Here is a 21,588-nt window from a genome sequence, read left to right as displayed (position 1 = left end):
TCAAATGAATCACACAAATAAAAGGCAAACTACAACAGACCTGTAGGTAGTTGTCCGACTCAAAAGGTTCAGCCCGTTTTTTCAGGATGGACTTGATGGGTCCAGGGGCGGGTCTAACGTCTTTAAGGGGCGTGTCATGTTCAGACTCCAGAGGCAGCCTGCACCGGTAGTACCCATTGTCTGTGGGGAGGTGGGAATCATAGTCCTGCTCTTCTTTGGGATGGACCTTCGGGGTTAGACCTTTCTGCTCCATCGCTATGATAGCTCTCTTTCGGGCAATCTGCTCTTCAAGTAGCTCCAGCTCTCTCTTCTTCCTGACTAGCTCATCGTCCAAGATATCGTTGCGTCTGGGTACTTCCTGAGTTGACTGATCAAGTTGCACCGTGTGTGGGGCCTCTCTGCTCCTGTCCCTCACAATGGGATGCCCAGCGTGGGCATCGTTTGTGCTTCTCTTCCTTCGGCTGCCACCATCCCACGCAGGGCTCGGGCTCCTGCTCCGCCTCCTGGCCTGATTGGCTGCCCGCTCCCTGCTGTCACTGCGTCTCCCGTAGCGGACGCTGGTGCGCTCCCGGCTCCGGCTGCGGCTCCACCTCCTGCTCCCCCGGCCGCTTCTCTCCCTGCTGCGGCTTCGGCTCCGGCTCCAGCTGCACTTGTGCTCGTATCTGTGGCCCCACTCCCTGCTGCGGCTCCTGCTCCGCCCCCGGGCGTGCTCGCCCGCTGGACTCCGCTGCCTCCAGCTCCGGCCACTCCACCTCCTCTCCGCGCTCCTGCTGCGCTCTCTGTGCCTGCCCTCTCCTTTCGGCTCCGCCTCAACCTCGGCTAGCAGTGAGGCGCTCTCCGATTTCACGGGAACTGAGTGGATGTCATCTGGCTTACCTGAGCTGCATTCCTCATCCAGGGGGTCTCTAAAGAGATATTGCAGAATAAATCAACTCCTCTGTTCAGAGTAAGCAAGCCAACATCAGTTTCAAAGCTTAGTGCCATGAATTCTTGAGTGATTGTTACTGTTCAAGATCTGTTTCTGAGGTGTTACATCATTCTAACCACTGAGGACACATTATCTGCTCCACAGAGTAAAACTCACGCAGGCTCTTGCGGGAAATCTTCTGTGCTGAAGGACTCGATTTTAACTTTCAGGTTTTTCATTTCCTCATTCACCGAGTCTCTCAACAGTTTGATGGTCATTTTCTTCTGTGTATAGGTGTGCACAGAGGGATCAAGAAAGGTGAAAGGTCAAAGTTGGAACTGAAATTGACCCACTTCATTGACGCACTTCACACAGGAGAATATCTTATTGCGATAAATGAACTTAGGCTCTCAGTCACCATCCAAAGACATTACATAATCAAAGCAAAAAAATTGCCTTCATGCGACTAGGTACAAAAGAACAGGTACAATAGAGTGCATCAGGGTGAGAGAAAACCTTTTCCTTCCCCGCGGCTCCAAGGCCCTCCAGCTTGGGTGTGGCAGTGAAGGCAGTCCAGAGCAGTTTCCTGATTCTCACTGCTTGGTCTCCCTCTCCTGCTGATTCACTCTATGATGAACACAACATGTTCATATCAGTACAGTCCTTACGTTTGCCCTTCAAAGCATAATCAATGCAATTTAAATGCACTCATTACCATAATAATTCTAATTGAGACAATTCATTATAGAAGAGCATCATGGGAAAAGTACATATCCAAGAGGGTTAACGGGGCATTAAGTGTCTGAAACACGTCATTCATGTTCGACCATGGAAGGAAACTTTTGCTCAGATGAAATTCGAACCCAGGACAAATTACATACACATCACTAAGTACAACAGGTTATGCTTAAAAGCAGGGGTCAGCAACCTTAGGCACGCGTGCCACCATTGGCACGCAGCAGTGTAATCATTGGCACGCTGGTGATGAGCGCAGGAGAGAAGATTTTTAATTTTTTTTTTAACCCTTTCGCATGTAACTTATTTTTTACGGTACGTAGCACACGTGTTATGTTACATGGTTCGTTATGTTTTCATTAGCATTATTAAGCTTCTCATAGTTTTCAGTTAGCTACCACCGCCACGTTCTTCCGGATAAGATGACGCGCCCCATAAGCGGAAAGGGGCAGGGGAGTAGCGAGCGCTGAATGAATAGGAAATAAAATGCACTAAAGAAACGTGTGTTTGTGATAAACTACAGTCGGCCTTTTCGACAGGGTTGCCAGTCTGACATCGCCCTGTTACATCACATAAAAAGCTGAACTCGTGTTACACACTATCAAAACGGATTCCCGACAAGGTTCGCTTTGGAAAAAGCACTAAAACACCACTCTGCCAAGTGTTTACTTACAATAAACTGCTAACCATGGAAACAAACTGTGGCTATTATTGTGCAGGAACGAGTGTTGAAATTGATGGCTGAAATGCATGTTTTATTTTGTTTAGTTTGACCCGATCTCAGTAAGGAAACCAAACTATTGCCATTTCAGCCATACAAGTCAGTGCGAAATCACTACCAATTAGGCAAAAATAATTATGCCAAACCTGGCAGCCCAGGTTAGCGGATTCTGTTGTATTTCCGACCAATAATTTGTTGTTGGTGTTATTAGTTAGCCAACGTTACTATAAAACGAAATTACCAAATTGTTCTGAGTGACCCTGTGAATGAGAAGCTAATTTTCGTTAATACGTTTGATATTGTGGGTCATTAGCTACCATATGGGGACATTTTGTGATGTGTAACTTAAACGTTGCTCAATGTAAACTTAATATCCAATATTGATTTGTTATTCAGTGCTATCACTACGATGTTTAACTTTATATTTTTGCCAATTTTTCAAGCTGAAGTCAAATTTCCACTCTTGATTACAAAGGTGGACAATACAGCTGTTTTCAACTTAATTTTCTAAAGCACCTTGAGTTGTATGCACTTTCTGTCAGAAAGGTGTCTTTCCTTTTAAATATGTTTATGCTCCCAAGAACAAGCATATGGATGTTTTATGTTTTTGACAATCATCGCTGCAAATTAATAAAATTACTGTTAAGCAGATTAAAGAGTAGTGTTTTTGCTGTTTTGAAATTTTATTTTAGTTTTAGAATGTTAATTTTCTATAAAATATATTACATTTTAAAGTAATTTCACATAACATCAACATTTATTATTGGCCCGCGGCGCTCCATCCAGATTAATTTTTGGCCCTTCATAGGAAAGAATTCAGCACCTCTGGTTTAGAAGAAAATATTTTAAAGGGAGCAGGGAAATTAAACTTTAATTTCTTATAGTTATAATGTCTTATTTAAATTAATGTTCTGTTTAACTGGTTGGGCATTCATGTGCAATTTGTTCAATAAAAGAAAGTTCAAAATAATTTATGTCATTTCTTTATTCAGTGGGCATAGGCTGTTCAATGTTTGGGGACTATGCTAGCAGTGTGCCTATTAAAGCAGAAAGACATAGGAACTGTATAGCTAATATGCACACTTCAATATTTGTTTATTTATCGCAAGTCATACCGTCATTGCAATACTGAACAATGTTATCGCACATCGCAGACTTTCCTCATATCGTGCAGGCCTAATGTTAAACTTAATGTTGATATGGCATACTAATTAACAAGAACATTTCAAACTGGCACTTCATGTCAGAAAGGTTGCCGACCCCTGCTTAAAAGGATCACATCTCTCTACGACGATTTCAGTGGTTGAATAAAAAAAATCATTGTAAGGGTTCCATGCTCTGTATTTTATGCAATCCTTTACTAAATCATGGATAAATAACGTGCCACATAAATTATTTGACAATTACTATGTGAATTACTATGTGATTTACTATGTGAATGCCCTAGTGCAGTCGATGTCCTTAAGAAAATTAATAAATGAATAATTTGCCAAACAGCAGTTATCTCCATAAAAACTGACACTGGTGCTTTGCGAGTTTACTTTCATTTTCAGGATTTGACGACTTCTTTGGTCTTCATGCAATCAGTGCAGGCTGCTGTTACATTACATTACTCTCATTTACTGGCCCCTAGTGTAAGAATCAAGAAAGCAGCATTTTTTTCTCCGCAGATCACATCATACTTATTTCTGCCACATCAACTGGCACCCAGGCTCTCAGCTAATCTGCACAGTGTTTCTCAATTTTTATGCAATAGGTGCTTTGGTAATTTCTGTGAGATAAGATTTGGTTTGGTAATTTCTGTGAGATAAGATTTTTTTCTCATTAATTATGCACCACTGCACTCTGTTGAGAACTGCATTACATGCTGTAAGTGAGCCCAAAATAATTTTTATAAACAGATAGCAAGCAAAGTTTTTAAACAGCATTAGTACAGGAATACCTCTGTTCCAGTGTTTTTCATCCCTTTATGTAGTTGAAACTTTAATCAATACTTCTTGTAAGTGCAGTGCACTGCATCATGCGCTGATACAATTAACAGCTTACCCCTTGGAAGCCAATTCTAATTAATGCTAATCCTGTTCTACAAGGAACATATGAGTGAAGTTTTTATTTTATTTCAGACATGTTATTATAATTAATTATTTGTGAACTAACATTGAAAATAACAGACTCCTGAATCAAATTCTGTGGTTTATTTCACAAATTAATAAAAAAAAAATCTGAATAATTTTCATTCTGGAAGACTGAGGGGCATTCTAGAGAGACAGAATGGTTGTACACACGTTGATAAAGTTCATTGGTTTACAAGTTTAAATATAGAAGTTTCACAACGTCTGGAGCCAGATTTCTATGCAAATTAGTCAGCTAGAGAATCTTCTAGGTGTGCGGTGCTAGCGTTTGCCTCTGTTTTATTTAAATTAGCTTCAGATTACATAACAGAAAATGAGTGCAGGAAAATCATTATGACAAGAGCTTCACGAGCACAATTAACATTTTAGGCTCAGACTGCCTGCTCTCCTGTACATCACAGAGGATGTGAGTTTTGCTGGACTGTTTGCATCACTCTCTCCTGTGGACCACACAACCCTGCAACTACACACCACAGTATAATATTTCAATATGAACATGAAGAGGTACGACTTGTTCAAATGATTCAAAGTGATCACAACTGAAAACTACTTTCACACAAAAAATAGAGAATAAAAGTAGATAAATATAATGTTACTTGAAAGTGTATTTCACTACAGGAGACAGTAAACATTATCTCACTTGAGAATGTTACGTATCAATCAAAAAGGGCTAAATAATAAATTCAGTCTTACAAATGGTAGCTGCCTTGCTAATAAATGTAAAGCATCAATGGCTAGCACATGCTCGTATTTGTATGAAAACAGCCAAAAAGCCACATTCACATAGGACTAGCACTCCTGAAATTCCCAAGATACTAACTGAAATTTTGCTCACTTCAGTAAGCGGGCTTCTGTGTGAATATGCCAATCTAGCATTTTTTTCTACAATACCCCATGACCATTTTAGTCAATACTTCTAAAGTGTTTCTCAGCCCATCTCATGAAACCCCCTAAGGTGAGATCCGTGACCTAACATTCAATGCAGTTTACTGAGCAGCTTCAAAACTGCACACAGAAAAAATACGAACACTACTAATGAAAAGTAACAAAAAATGATAAGATTATATGAATACATTTTAGTTATATTAAAAAAGCTTAATGTCATGTCTTTCCAGTTAACAGTACACATTTTTTTCCAAGTTTCTCCACCAATTTTGTTGTCATGTTGCAGACCCTACTTGCATGCCTGAACATTAACTTGCCACTCATTATGAACAAATCAGGTAATAGCATACGCCACAACAAACATCATGGGTGAAAATCTAAGTTGATATGAAGCTATCAACTAAACTTCAACAGGATAGCTACTCTGTGGCTAAAAGTCGGGTGCTAACTAGGGAGGCAAATACAGCTGGCAGATTCCACAGTGTCAGCAGTGGTGAAAAGTACCCATTCTAGGACAGGCAAGGTGGTGTTTGAGATTCCATTTTCCCTTTTCACATTCAGCTTGTTAACAGAGGTCCATTAAAGCTCTGAGGTGCAAAAAACAGTCATACTCCCCATTTTCAACTGTATTTATAAAAGCCAGTACTGAATGTTACTGCATGTGTGAATGCTTTTCAAAATTACAGGAACAGTGGTAGTGTTGACAATTTGCCATTTTCAAAACTTACACTTTGGAACCAGAGTCTGGACCCTAATAATACTGATTTCATTCAACTGCCACTGAAAAATGAACACAGTGTTGATTTCAGACTTCAGTGATGAGAGGTCACTTACCGAGAGGATGGTGAACTCCACCTCGTCCGTCAGGTTGAGCTTGCTCTCCTCCATCACCTCCCTGAGGTGGAAAAACAGCCGCGGGTCCCGCTGACACTTGATGAACCCAAATGATTCCCTGAGGTCCACCACCACACCCTGGAGGGGGAAGCAAGCAAGATTTGTAGAAATATGTAAAAAAATGTGAATGTTAAAAAGAAAAAAAAAAAAACAGCTTCATCAATCATAATGACAACAGGACACACTCCAGCTGTTTTGATCTGGAACTGAACCATTTCCAACTGCTACACCAAACTAGCACAAAAACACACAACAATGAATTATCTGTTTTGTCCCCCCACTAAGAAACATCTGACCAAAAGAAAGAGAGTAGCTAAATCCAGTCATCAGTTTAACAGAATCAGAACCTGTTTTCAATGGACAGGAGACATACGAAGTGAAAATGTATACAGAATATGATATGTGAGTAATATTTTGAGATGGGGTTTACTGGACTCATCAAGGTGTCCTAGCTATCCCATATGTTTTAGTAATCTTTGAGGTCTCCTTTCTGCACAGGTAATGGGTGAAGACCTAAATAAAAAGGTACCAACTTGAGGACACCGTTCGCCCTCCCCCGAGCATAACGTTACCTTCTCTCGCTGCTCCTTGGACTGGCTGAAGGTGTCGGGCAGGATCTCGATGTTGGTGGCACGCTCCACCTTGGTCCCGCGGTTGGTGGAGATGTTGAACTGGACGCGGTCGCCCTGCATCATGGTGGCCTCTGAGAGCACATCGTCTGGGCCGAACGGCAGCTCCTGCTCCACACCGGCCACCCTGGTGACCAGGAGGCCCGGCTGGGGGTCAGGCTCGCTGTCCACCTACAAGGAAAAGAGAGGAGCCCTTCAAATGTTCTTGGAAGTCAGCAAGCAAACTACAGAGCACTACAAACGCTGTTTGCAGTTCAAGTTTTGATTCAAGATTTTGGACACAGTCATGTAGTACAACACATTTAAGATCATCATCCTGACTATGAATAAGTCAATCACCTTTAATATTTGCCATCTGTTACCATGTGGTTTGTGTCATCAGTGACACAACAATCACCCAAACAAAATGAGCTGTCAAAGGTAACCCTACGCAACAGTGTGATTCACCACACTCAATAGACTATACAATATATAGCAGTTCTCTGCCAATATGAATCACCTCCAAACTGCTCATTCTATGACGTACCTGCTTTCTCTCGGACACTTTGTGGATTGCTTTGATGACCGTTCCCTCATACTGCTCGCTGCTGACGTCTTCGAAGACCACAGTCCTTTGGGGCAGCACTTCTGAGGTCACTGGCTTCCACTAGATGGCAGAGATGGTAAAGCCCGTGGTGAAAATGAGACAGAAAACAAGGGGAAAAAGTGTGGCTTATGCTGTGTTCCATTTGCCTCGCAAGTGGGAAGTCGGAGCTGGGAATGACGTCACACCCGAGTTGATCGTGTTCCAGTACAAGGAAAACCAAGATGGACGCCTCCAGGAAAACCTTTGTTGTGCCTGCTCTTTCAGAATACAGTCAACTACAGAACAAATATGAGGTTCACCTCAGAAACATCATAGAAGAAGTTATATCCACTAATGACTGAATGGCCTGGCGCACTTAACGCTAGCTAGTTAACATTAAGCTGCTGGCTAGCTAGCAAGAAAACAGTACTTAGGATCAGAAGTCAATACCTCGGCTTGCAGTATGAATATAAAATTAACTATCCGTTTAGAAGAGACATGATGAAGTTGCATTCGTTTGATAGCTAGCTAGCTAGCAAAGTGCGTGAAAGCCAAATTAACTAGCTAGCTACTTGCACATTCAGCTGAAAAGCACAAATACCACCTTACAAACACAAGTCTAGCTAGCTAGCTACAATACAAACAAAACAATAAACGTACTAACTAGCTAGCTACTATCACATTCTGCTGACAAATACAAATATCCCCTTGCAAACAAACACAAACACACAGCTAGCTACAATAAAAAAAACCAATGAACATAGACAGTTAGGTAGCTTTCTACACTTTTGGCTTTCACGCATTTTCCTCAACTGTCATATTACTAATAGCTAGTTACCTATCAAACTAATACAGCCTCATCACGTCTCTTCTGACCAAATAGTTCATTTTACCACAGCCACTGCAAGCAACCTGTAGTGACAATTTTAGTACTGTAGCAAACTAGCTGCCCCGACCCGCTATTGTTAGCAACACCAGTTGATAACGCATTACGCACTATTTTGCGCATACAGACACCGTAGCAATGTCCACAGATAGACGTTAGACAATACTGTGTGTACGACTGATTTAATGAGACACAAATAAAACAGAAGTGCTAATAAACAGTATAATACTACAGCTTTCACTGCTGTTGATGCCCGGAGCAGCCATCTTGGATTTTGAAGTCGGGGTTGGTGAGGTTCCTCCGACTTTCCGAGTCGGAATTCTGACTTCAGGGGAAGTTCCAGTTGAAATTTCCGACAGGGAACTCGGAAATTCAGACTTCCGAGTTCAAATGGAACGCACCATTAGTGCTTAGGACCATGGCCCATAACCCAAAGGTTGTTGATTTGATTCCCACAAGAGCCACTGTCAGGCACTTCGGCAATTTACTTAACCCAAACTGCCTCAGTAAATATCCAGCTGTGTAAGTGGACAATGTATACACCACTCTGGATAAGTGTGTCTACCAAGCAAACATAATGTCATTCTGGTATCCCCTGGCTTTTAGATTTCACCAATCACATTAATGCACTGCCATCATATTCAAAACCACAGTTTGTGCAGTGTGATATTGAATATGATGGCAGTGTAGATTTTTCTCACACCCAGTGGGATCAAACTGAAAGAGAAGCTTCACAGCAAGAATAAGTTACTGTACCTACACCTAATGTTTTATCCAGGCCAAAAGCAAATAGGGAGGTCCCTTTTGCCTAATTTCTCCCAGGTGTTGGTGACTGCATACGAGGCTCTCTCTCACCTTGCCCTTCTCCAGGGTCAGGCTCGCAGAGGGCCCTTCCATCCTTATGACCTCTGCGATCTTCTCCCTGGTCTTGCTTCCGAATGTCACCGTGCCCTCCGGCAGCTTCCTCACGCGCACCGCCTTACGCTGATCCAAGCCCTTTGTCTGCAAGGACAAAACAAGGGTATAGTGTTCAACTTATGAGAGAAAACAGAACAAGAAAACATCATCACTTAAGCCTGCAATCATTTGTTTATAGAAATATAAAAAACAGTACATAAATTTGATGCTTCAAAGGGTATTTAATTCAGTGGAGTAGAGTAAATCTTTATTGTCCCTGAGGGGCAGTTTGGATACAGCAGATATCAAATACACATAAAGGACACAACAAAGACTATGCACCAGGATCACACTATCAATAAAAAATAAAAGAAATACAGCAAGAAATAACTGCATAACCAAAAATACATAACCACAATCAATAAATAAATGATATTTACCAACCACTGAAATCAAAATTCACTATAGATGGATACATCCTGGAAACTTCACCTACATTTTATTCATAAAGTCGATGGCTGATGAAATTAAAGAGTTTGTGAATTGGGCAGCAGGGGGCATTGTGGGCTCATATATGAAAGGTTGCCGGTTCGATTCCCCACTGGGGCACTGCTGCTGTACCCTTGGCCTCAGTAAATATCCAGCTGTGTAAATGGACAGAACTGTAACGTATCCAAGTTGCTCTGGTTAAGTGTGTCTGCTGAATGACAATAACAATGTGATGTAAATCTATTGGTTCTACACTTAGGGAGTCCATACCTGCACCTCAAGCGGGAGCAGCTGGAACTCACTGGAGAGACAGTGCTGAGAGTCCATAAGAACAGGCTGTACCTTGCAAGTAACTGTCACCTTATACAGGTATGAGAGGTCATTGAGGTTAGCAACAATGATCTTACAGCACAACTTTACAAAACCTCCCATTTTGATCCTATTCTTTATGCTCAGATTGCCAAACAAGTACAACATGGAAAATGTTAACACTGATTCAACAGCTCCTGCAAGTCACCACAGAGCCAGCATCTCTTCAACCCCTCTCTTCATCTGAGGAAAGTGCTGCCTGTTTTGCAGCAAAATGCAATGTCTGGTTCAGTGTACTATATCAATCTTTACAGAACAAATTTGCTTAGATCAACTGATGGAATGTTCTTCCTGGGTTTAACGTATCATTGGATAAAGCTTCCCGATCACCTACAGTTATCAAAAACGCTACTTCCTTACAATGACAACCTAATGAAATGGAACAGTAACACATCATCAATGGTCACACAAGGGTAGAATGACAGAAAATCGAAGATGAAATCCAATTCTGGAACGGCATAATGCAGTTTTTTTTTACCTGTTATCACCTGTCTGAGGATTGGCAACACATGCACAAAGCAGTTTATCAAACAAGCAATTTTCATAAACACCACCTTCTTCATTTACATCCCTCAAACAAATAACTAACTCATGTGGAGCGTTCGTGCTGGTTCAGAGGAGCAAAGCCTTATTCTCGTACTCCAGAGGAGAGTCAACACATTCACACAAGACAGGAGATGCAGTTCCTCTTATCCTCTTGTTTTGACTATCTAATGCAGCTGGTTCACCGGTGTGCTTGTGGTAAGGCGTGGTGACCCAAAGAATACTTGCACAAGCAGTTAACTGTCATCCTCCTCCAGGGGAGGCAGCTTGCTTATTTCAGCATTGTGTGCTATATTATAAAATAAGGTGTGCAGTAAATTTCCATCAGCAACAACAGAGCTCATCAATGCATAGAAGTTACGGCTTTCTACCGGTAAGATGCCATAACACATTTTCATTCTACAGATCCTCATTGTTTCAATACAATTTTACTTCCACAATCCCCCCTTTTTCCTCATAAGAGCAACACTCCTGTACGTCTTAGCTATAAATCTTGACAGTTTCACTGTGACTCCAATAATATGGCATTAACATGTTTCCTGCAGGGCCGTTAAGTTCTTCACAGTCCACAGTGTCCTTATCAGACAGATCAATCATGGTTACAGGTAACAGAGAGGCAGACTGCTTACACATTTAATCATACAAATCGCAATGCATAGAAAAACCAAACAGACCATCACTACTACAAGCGCCCCCATGAACCACTTTCCCCATGACCCAAAGAATGGCTCCATCCAGGAAAATAACCCTCCATCAAAAAGTCTTCTTTCTTTATGGATCTCTTCCATTTGATCGTTGTGGAAGAAAAATGTGAGTGTGAATTCTCATGATTCATGAAGAACGTAAATAATGACCCTTGCTCTATTTCTTGAAGCTGCATGTAGCCTTGTTGCTTGTTGACCTGAGAACTATTTTGTGTAACTCAATGTACTGCTGATATTAGCAAGGCGCCTCCTGGCCAGGAGGATTTTCATTGGCATATGCTAGCATTATCTAGGTCTCTCTGCCCAGCAACAAGGAAACCTAAGAGCCAGAACCAGTTCTGATTAGTTCTATAGAACCAAAACAGGAAGATAATAAAGGAAGTCACATTGTGTATGTGTGTCAGAAATAACACAATAAATGACACATACTCCTAAAGGAAGACCATATTTAAGAGAATGTATCTAACAATATAGCAGAGTTGACTGCATCACCTGTCTAGCTCACTGCAGTGTAGGTGCCTGGGTAATAACTGGGTTACGCTGGAGGCTCCATTCCATGCTGGCCAATAAACTCATGATGCATTGAAGGGGCCACACTGATAGGTGATTAGAAGCATTAGCAACTTAATTGAACAGGATTTATCAGCTGTTCAATTATCTAGGGCTTAGTAAAAATGACTAAATTACTATTTAAGCAGCACCAAGACAGCTGCCCCAACTTTAAGACCTTAAATACTTGTTAAATGAAGCACTTTCACTTATACCTTTTCTAAGCACCACCACCTTCAATTTTCATTTTCATATGTTCTAAACTCTGTTTTCCATTATTTTCTTCTAATATTTTAAATTTTTAATGCGCTTGTGTCTCTACAAGCTAGCTTGTACCTTGTCTGGCCAACTATTGAAACTTGGTCACGCAGCATTTCTAATATTGTGACTTGCTTGTGGTGTACTCTACCTCACTTGTAAATTGCTTTGGATAAAAGCATCTGTCAAATGAATAAATGTAAATGTAAATGTACCTACCACTACATTTATTTCAAAAAGATTTGAAACCAGATTACCAGTTGATCCATAAACAGCTACAATTAAATCAGGAGCTCAGTTAGAACATGCATAGTACCAAAAACAAACACAATATGTTAAGTGAATACAGAAATCTAACACCTTTCTGGACATTTAAAACCACCATAAGAGGCTCTCAGACAATTCAGAAGGGTGGTAGTTTCCAATTACTGTGTACTGATTTCTCTCTGAATGGGTTGTCTAAGTATTAATTACAGCACTGTAATTTACTGCAGTTTCAAGAAGCAGGCTGTGTGGTTTCTATAGTATGTGTCTGCCAGACAATATGCAACCCCTTTAACCCCCTGCTACCCAATGGCAAGTAGCAACAGTACAGAAACCAAATGTCGTATTAATGTAAAAGATCTCGTCTACAGGTTTATCAGCATAAATCTGCAACAGACCAGAGAATAGGCCAATCTGTTAAGGTATGTTTATAAAATCTAATTTTAAAAGTATCCAGTGATCGACCTTCTATAATGTCACGTTAACAACTTCCAGTATATCTGTGGGATAAATAATAAAAAACAGGCTCTCCTTCACTTATAGGATACAGCGGAGGACTGGGTGAAATAAACAGATAAATCAGCTTCTCAGCATCAAAAGTGATGGCCTGATCTTAACAATGTTTTTTATGATAAGACACATTTGTGATTTGTTCAATGAGGGACTCAATACATTAATCAAGTGCTCACCGGGACAACCGTGAACTCCACTTCATCCATGATGCTAAGATCTGCGTCGTCCAGGTTCTCATTGGCATCAAAGCAAATTTTGCCCAACTGCTCCGACATGATGGACCCAGAGCCATCCTTCATGCTCATGATGACACCCTGCAGGAAGTGGTGAGGAGGTTAGACGTGAATTGCACTTTGGGAAATGAAGTCCGTTGTGTATCTGTGTGGGTGTATGACTATGGGATCCAGTTTTTTTAGCATCCCTCTCAAAATTTGTCACAAACAGACTGATTACATTGCTTATCTGTCAGGAAAATCAGATGTGTGATGGGCTGGACACATCCCCCGCGTATTTGAAAGGCCAGCAAAACGTGGCTCATATCACACATGGATTTTTGTGTGTCTGGGATTCCCCACCTATGCTACAGGTGTGTGACAGAGTGTGTGTGTGTGTGTATTTTCAAGACCTCAACTCTCTGCTTCCTAACTATGTTTAAGTGGTCAAGAGCTGTTTTTAGAGAAAAACTACCAACCACTCAACTCATCAGAGAGACAAACAAAGAGCTTTTATATATGGATGTCACCTATCGTAAAGATAACGGACATATTTTAAACTAACAGAAAAGCTACCTTTGAAGTCAACCTTAAATACTTTAGTGGAACAGATCAGTATCATGCTTAAAACGCTGGGAAAAGCTCCATTACGGGCACTCCCAAAGTTCCATGCTCCTCTGCCTGTAGTTTTTCATGAGAGTTTGTGGTAACACGTGTGGGCCTCACCATCTCCCTACTCTCCGAGGTGAACTGGAAGGTCTCTGGCAGCAGCTTGATATTGATGGCCCTCTTCTGCTTGGTGACCAGGTTGGTCAGCAGGTTGAATTGGACGTGGTCGTTCAGCAGCAGGGTGGGCTTGCTGTCCTGCGGTCCGAACGGGAGCTCCGTGCTGCCGCTGTACAGCGTGGCCTGGATGCAACCCGTGTACTTGGGCGGGGGCCCCTTCCTGGGCTTGCCTTCACCCTGGAAAGGAAAGGAGCGGATGATCTCCCAGTTATAGCCATAATTATCCACCCTTCCCGGCAAAATAAGCACCCCATCAGAGGGAACACGGACCAGAGAGACAAACCACTGAAATATTAGGACTTTGTTAAACTTGCGGGTAAAATGGTCTCTTGTATGGACCACAAGTTCTCTGACACATGCATAGTCAATATCAGTTTTGTCAGTTAAGCCTAATGAACAAACATTTTAGTGCTAGGCACTTCAGCTGATTGTCTTTTTCAGTCCAATATCCAACTAAACTTGAAATCGCCTGAAAATGTCTCTAACAGGTCAGTATCCCAGCTCCACAGCGTGGAAACACAGCTGTTCCAGTAATCCCTAATAAGGATATACTTTCAGTGTTTGGTTTGATCTAATGGGGTGATCGTCCTCTGCAAAGCAAGCTCCCAAAGGTTTGTGTTTCATCTCACCGGGAGATCAGGAACTTTGCTGATGACTCCTTGGAAGACTTCACTGTCCACCTCCTCTGTGCCACCAGGGGGCACCACTACATCAGTGGCATATTCCTTTCCCTACAAACACAGTGAAAACAGATCTGTCAACAAGTTCTATGCATTTCATATTTACTGTTACCAAACCAGAAAAAAAAAACAGACGAAACCCATACACCGCAACACTCCTTTATCTTTGCATTACTAAGAGAAGAAACCAAAATTTCTGTGCAGTCAGTATCTTCAGGGTATGAACGACACACTGATGTCTCCTTTCAGTAAGGTGAATATTTTGGGTGTGAGTCCTCCCTCTCACTGCCTGATGAAATTTACAGTGTCTAAACAAAAAAAACAACTCCATGTGCTTCTTAAAAGGCAAGAAATGAATGCCCTCTGGAGACAGCTGGGGCATAAGAGCAAGGCGAGTGACTAACCATTTCCTTGTACACAGTGAACTGCACTTGGACCCCCGGCAGCATTTCTGCAGTGTCTCCCCAGAAGGCGTCGAAACTGAAATAGATTTTCTTCAGGTCGTCCCGTTCTATGAAGCCGTAGTCTGACTGGAGGGGACACAGTGTGCAGTAAGAAATGCAGCAGGCTCAGGATTGGCTGTTTCACATTTAAAATGCCCCTGGTTATTCGCTATATCGAGAGGTCCCTTACTGCGCATGGGCACTCACTGGTGGGCGGTGAAAGGGGTTTAATAACACTAACCAAACTGAACACTGCACTGGCTAAGTTCCATGCTATTGTTTTAATACACTAAAAATGCATATGATTCCGTATTTGTTCATTTCCGTAGCATTACAATCATGGGTGAGTCACAAAAATGTATTTGCTAATTTAGCAGGTTGTAAATATGGGAATATCTGTTATACTATTTGTTCAAAGGCAAAAAACAACTGATGAACTAGTGATGCACAAGTGACCTTTTTTGACCCGCACCTACCCACAGTTTAACTAACCCACACCTGTCTGATCTGATGTGATACGCTAAAAATGATGGCCCGTGCCTAAGCTGAAGGCCTCACATTTTAGAAATCCACTCTGCAAAGCTGGAACATTTCTCAGAGACACTTATTGATTAGTTCTGAAAGTGATGCTTTTTTCCTCTCCCTGAAACAAACATTGTAGCCTGTCAAAACAGACCTAAGGAAACAGTGGTACACAAGTTTATTGAGAGACTGCAAATAAAACAAAAACTGAATAAGTCACAGTAAAATAGCTGAATTCAAGGCTGAAAAATTCAGCAAACACAGTATAAACTATGCAGTACACTGACTGTCGACGTTGTGACATTTCTCAGAGAAAGGCATTTCAAATGCGCCACCATTTTTTCCCTCCCCAATTCAAGCATCGTATTAACAATTACATATCCTGCCACACTGCAGGGCCTATACATAACATTGAACAGGCCTAGAATTTATCAGCCTCAGAGACCAACAATAAGATAGAGTACCATCATCTTATTTGTTGACAAGCTTAAAATAGTAGCAGAAACTAAATAACAGATAAAATCAATGTTGCGCTACTGTGCAACAGTAACATGGACTGTATACAGTACAACATGCACCAATGGACAATAAAATTAAACTAAATGACCATCAAATAAGACATAAGAACTCAACTATCAAAGCGCCCCTTGCCCAAAGAGGCTAATTACTTGTGTCTGTCTTTAGCACAATGAAGAAAAAGAGAGTTCAGCCAAGTTCAGCCGATTACGCTGTAAATTATGTAGCCACTGCTTTCTTCATAATGTTTGACAAGCTTGCTAGATTTCTCCCATTCCTCACTCATTTGTCCCTTTCCGTTGCCATTTTCCAGTTTTGTTTAGCAGTGGTCATTTGTGTGAGACTTATCACATTGCAAATTATCCATCGTCATGCCAATTTGTGCCACAACAGACCACTACATGAACTATGGATACCAGAATCCTAATGTTGGAAATGCAGGCCTTTGGGAATTTAAAAACTTGAGATACTAATGTCACAAAAGGGATTTATTAAAAATATTTATAAATTTTGTAACTAGTTTTCCTTTTGTGCAAGATTTAAACCTGCATCTGCCCAATCTCATCTTTTAACTCACACATCACTACTAAGGACAAACTGATTATACTTTCACTGTAATATTTTTACAGTTAACAAAAGTAGTTTGTTTGTATATACCGGTATAACATTAAGTACTGTTTACTTACACCAACAAATGAGATCACTCCTTGAAATCGTCCAGGGGGTGGCCTAAACCAAAACATGTATAATAGTCATATATAACATATAAATCAATTTTGTTTCTGTGAGCAGTTTTTAAAAAATATGCCTCTTAAAACAGAGCTAGCACACAAAAAAGTGGAAGAGCCTGTCACAAGATCAGTTTTATGCAATATTCCAAAAACTGCAGAGCTCTGTACCCATGTAAACTTTAATGCAATGTTCCTGAATTTGTAACATGGAGCAGTGAGTAGCAAGTCTCTTTGGCTGAGCACACACACCAGTTTTTTTCTGGTAGATGTCACACGTCTTGCATTTTGAAATAACATCAATACATTCAAACCACAAATAGGAAGAAGATAAAGCTAACTCGAGCAACTACACCGATTCTTTTGGCAGGTATTTACAGAAGATCACTTTCAATGAGCATTATTACAATGTCAATCAAATTAAACTGGACTGGCTTTTTTGTTTGCTTCACGTGCTTTAAGAAGGAGTAGAGCAAAGGCCTGTGGATACTTAACATGTAACCTCAAAGGTTGTGACTTTGTACTGAAAGACACCAACTGTCTGACATCCTTGCTGCTCCAAGTGTAAGAAACTTTTTGCTCTATATTACCAACATATAAATGCTTGAGACAGTGACACAGGGGAACCTCAAGACTGCAGTCTGGCAGTCTGAAACTATCATGTAAACTGTGCCATTGCTGGAACTTTTTGCAGCCATTTCATAATCAGGATAAAACAAATAGGTTGCTGAGATAAGGCTGTATGTCACTGACAATTTACCCTTACAAGCTTTATGTGGATAACAAAGAACACAAACCCAATCATGTAATGGTTTGTGAAAGACCAAAATGGGAGCAACTGGCACTCAACCCATGGTCACAGATTGATGAAAACTCTGATATGTTCCCCTTTTTCCTGTTGTGTCATTAGTCAAACCAACAGCCCTGGTGCTGTAATCACTTTACACAAGCCACCCAGACTGTTAAATTCACTGTGGAATGTTACTTGGTGGAGCCGGTGTTGTGTGAAGGCCTGGACTTCTTTGATGCTGGAGGCTTTGGCAGCTCGTCCTCCAGAGGTTCAGGTTTTGGGGGTTCAGGCATCCTGGGGTTTATTTGGTTGGTTTGGTAAGGTCCAGGTGGGGGTATTCCCTAAGGAATTTGAAGCACAGACCTCCAGTTGACATCAGGCAACCTTAATTACCTCAATACCAAACCCGAGTCTCAGCCTTGCAACTGTAAGATGTTCTGAGAGAGCTTTCTGTAAAAACTGAACACCACTACCACAAACGTCAAATGTTTTCATTCATTTCTTACCTTTTTGACACCATTTCTCAGTTTAAAATATGGTTCATTTACAGATTTTAATCCTAATCTGTAGGAAATAGAAAGGTAACAATATATATGCAGAGGGTCTTGTTAGTACACTACACAGACAAATATAATAAAACAACACAACCCTCACAAATGAAACAAACTATGCATAATTAACTACAGGTAAGAATTACATGCTTGAATCTACCTGTTAACAGATTGGTTTCTGTGTAAGGTCATTTCAAAAACGACAAACTTGTCCTACTTCATAAACCAGACATTTTGACGAACCGTCACCTTGCTACTTGACTTTACATGCACGGATGCAGACAGGTGAAATGGAAGTAGAAATGCCGTGTCTTTAGAAACAACTTGTTTGTAGAGGTAGTCTTTTAGCTGAAGACATGCTAAGACTATAGAGACATGAATGACACCCTGAGCAACACATGGAGTGTACTTACTGAGGTATCGATCCATCCGGGCTGTTGCATCGTCCTTGGATCGTGGCACATTGTCACGCCCACATCCTGATCTGGGGGCCCGGGGAATGCTCTCTGATCATCGATGAACACTCCACGCTGTGTAAAATAAGTTAGCTAGCATGATCAGATATTACGATACAGAAAAACAATTATGACAACGAGCTACGAACTACCTCATGTTCACGTGGTAGGCTATGTTTTAGCTAACTAGTTATCTACTCTACAAACCACAAAAGATGGTGGTTATTTAATCAGTCGGCTAGATTACTAGTAACCTCACGTTACCTCCTCTTGACACTCGTCAAATTCCCTGTCGTTCACAGACCCGGGACCTCTTTCACTCAGCATCAGAGAGCCAAAGCCTCTCTCGTTCATCCTTGGCGTGTAATTTCGATCCACAGGACCAAATTCACCGATCGGACCGAAATCTCGGTCCCCAACAGGACCCCATTTACTGTTTCCAATCGGACCGAAGTCTCTGTTCATCCCCGCCCCACAGTCCCGCTCCAGAGGAGCAAAATCTCTTTCCCTCCGTAATTGGACAAAATTTCTGAACTCCTCAGTGTCCGTAATCCTGGTCCTATCCACCACAGGACCTCTAGGTTCCCTGGAGTCCATTTGCCCGTAGTGTGCGGTTCTTGCTGGACTGTGTCCCATGTCGTCATCAGGCCTAAACTCTTGGTCCATGATGCGATCGAGTCCTCTGTTAAACAGTCTAAAGTCCTGGTCCACTGGGCCAAATGCTCTCTCGTCCAGCGGCCCATAATCCGGTTCCCTCATCGGTCGACAGCCCACTGAGTTCTCCATTAATCTGAAATCGCGATCAGGGCAGCCAGGGGGTCCGTCCGGAAACGGGGACCGATTCCAGCCTATATCGGGTGGCGGAGGTTCGGCAGGGCACATCGGGAACCGAGGGCCATGTGCCGGAGGGAAAAACCTGTCGTTTCCACGTTTTTTACGGCCACCACGGGCCATTTTCATTTTTAAGTATACCTACCGCTAGCAAGCTAACGATAATACGTTACAATACCGAACTGAAAGACTACGCCTTTTCCCAAACTCCAAAGCGTGGATTCCGTGGCCTTGTTTACATTTCCTAGCTAAACTAAGCTAGCTGCTAGCTAGCTAGTATGAAACGAGGCGCAGGCAAGTCGTACCTGCGCACAGACCCACAAAATGACTACGAGGTATACACTCCCATCTGTTTCTCATGTTCAGCGCCAAGAGAACGCAGACGAGGAAGTTTCCGATTGGATTTTACAAAAGTTAGCATGCTAGCTATCTACCCATCTTATATGGAATCAGATGAAACCGTCATAGATGAAACGTCGTTTTGTGCCAACGCACACCGAGTTTCCGGAACTGTTGTCTTCACAAGTGAAAACAGATTTTGGATTGGCCTATAGGCCGCTGGCTAGCTGGATTCACACTTTCTGCGTGTCATTCACTTCAGTAGAGGTGGGAGAATGACTTCATTAGGCTCTTAAAGGGAGGAACTCGTTGCCATGGATGACTCGTCACTTAGTTGTTGGCCCGAATCCAAAAAAAAAAAAACGTAAAACAGAATCAACGATCTCAGCATGCAGAATGCGAAGTAACTTGAAAATACATATTTCTTTATAATTCACCAAAAACACAAAACAGGCCTGCCATAAAAAAAAAAAACTTTGGATATCAAAATGAGTACCATCACACAATCTGAGTCACATTACTCACAGAAACGAAAATAGCACTATTCCATCACAATACCCGGTGCTTCCTAGATAACTTGTAACCTGGCCCTGTTTTTACTTACGTAGCAGATTCTACTCATATGGTATCTTTGGTTTGGTGGTAAAGAGTGCTTTGGAAAATGTCTCATTTATATCTGCATGGGTCTCTGTGCTCACTGCTTAATTATGTCACTTCTCAGATGATGACACTAGCATTTTTGAGACTTAGTGTCTCAGCTGCTCCACTTGGAGAGTGACATGTTAACATCATCAATATTGCTTTGACTTTATGGGTTATTATATTTTAAACTACACACTGTCGGTAAGTGCTGTTACAGCCAGAGCTTTTGTCCTCAAATAATTGTAAATAGAATTCTGAATAATACATTCTCACCCACAAATGAGGAAATGGAAGTGATGAAATGAAGTGGACAAAATCGACAAGTCCAGAAAGGTCTGGAATTCCCTGGTGCAGAAGCCAGTATTTACACAATGTCAAGGCCAGCACAAGATAAGAAGGGATAACTGTAAAAGCTAAAGTTTGCAACACAAGTTTATTTATTACAAACTTACTTTCTGGGCATTGCCACTGCCCTTCATGTCAGGGTGCATCCCAGAGTCTATACTACGAGCTGAAACTATGAAAGAGGACAGTTTAAACTGATATCCACAGATCAACAGTAACTTAAAAAACAGAGCAAGACTTGTTTCAGTCTCTGAAGGCCATGCAGCCTTGATACCAGACACTGGTACCAGAGAAGATACAGTCTCTGCTTCTTTTGATGGGGGGGTCATCTTACTCCCAAAGATTCCTCCGCTGTTGCTGTGGCAACAGCACGGTAAGCACGCTACTCTACCCACCAGTGCATCCTCCCCCACCACTAATGAGCCATCAGTGCCACACTCTCAGATCAAAGAGTGTGCCGTTACAGAGATGCAGGGTCTCAGGTCTCTTCACTCGGACCCTGCTCGTGCCTTGGTCCTGACGAGGCACTTCAAGCACGTCTACTGCAGCAGGGAGATGGCACAGATTAAAGGTCAGTGTGCTTAAATGCTTCATGTAGTACAACTTTCTCATCTGTGCAGTCAGAGCTACTGCCAAACTTTAATATATATGTACAGTACTCAGTTGAATTGCAGCCCAAATAAATTAATCAACCAGGTATCCAAATGATGCAAATCCAAAGATGCAGTTGGATCGTCAGGGCATTTTATTTTAAATCGGGTTATCACTTGGACATGGATGTGCACTGAAGGACAGCTTTGAGATCAGG

The 21,588-nt window shown here is 41.7% G+C and overlaps 1 protein-coding gene across 2 annotated transcripts in view; it reads right to left on the bottom strand.

Moving 5' to 3' along the window:
• The window catches only part of si:dkeyp-121d4.3, a 28,140-nt gene extending 8,232 nt beyond the window's left edge, over positions 1 to 19,908 (bottom strand). The window contains exons 1-15 of one of the 2 annotated variants that reach the window (XM_036546446.1): positions 18,888 to 19,908; positions 18,582 to 18,698; positions 17,813 to 17,958; positions 16,786 to 16,828; positions 15,023 to 15,148; positions 14,568 to 14,669; positions 13,879 to 14,115; positions 13,117 to 13,254; positions 9,210 to 9,356; positions 7,430 to 7,549; positions 6,847 to 7,074; positions 6,215 to 6,352; positions 1,424 to 1,534; positions 1,085 to 1,191; positions 41 to 905 (exon numbers count right to left, since the gene is read on the bottom strand). In XM_036546446.1, coding sequence (XP_036402339.1) covers positions 41 to 905; positions 1,085 to 1,191; positions 1,424 to 1,534; positions 6,215 to 6,352; positions 6,847 to 7,074; positions 7,430 to 7,549; positions 9,210 to 9,356; positions 13,117 to 13,254; positions 13,879 to 14,115; positions 14,568 to 14,669; positions 15,023 to 15,148; positions 16,786 to 16,828; positions 17,813 to 17,958; positions 18,582 to 18,698; positions 18,888 to 19,583 — 3,321 coding nt within the window. In that variant the 5' untranslated portion in view covers positions 19,584 to 19,908. The remainder of the gene's footprint in view (positions 1 to 40; positions 906 to 1,084; positions 1,192 to 1,423; positions 1,535 to 6,214; positions 6,353 to 6,846; positions 7,075 to 7,429; positions 7,550 to 9,209; positions 9,357 to 13,116; positions 13,255 to 13,878; positions 14,116 to 14,567; positions 14,670 to 15,022; positions 15,149 to 16,785; positions 16,829 to 17,812; positions 17,959 to 18,581; positions 18,699 to 18,887) is intronic. The other variant, XM_036546445.1, reaches the window with a different exon arrangement.
• Positions 19,909 to 21,588: the final 1,680 nt, after the last annotated feature.

The sequence above is a fragment of the Megalops cyprinoides genome, chromosome 15, assembly GCF_013368585.1.
Source record: "Megalops cyprinoides isolate fMegCyp1 chromosome 15, fMegCyp1.pri, whole genome shotgun sequence".
Classification (NCBI taxonomy): domain Eukaryota; kingdom Metazoa; phylum Chordata; class Actinopteri; order Elopiformes; family Megalopidae; genus Megalops; species Megalops cyprinoides.
Note: the sequence above shows the minus strand (reverse complement) of the source record. Positions and strands in the feature narration are given on the sequence as shown.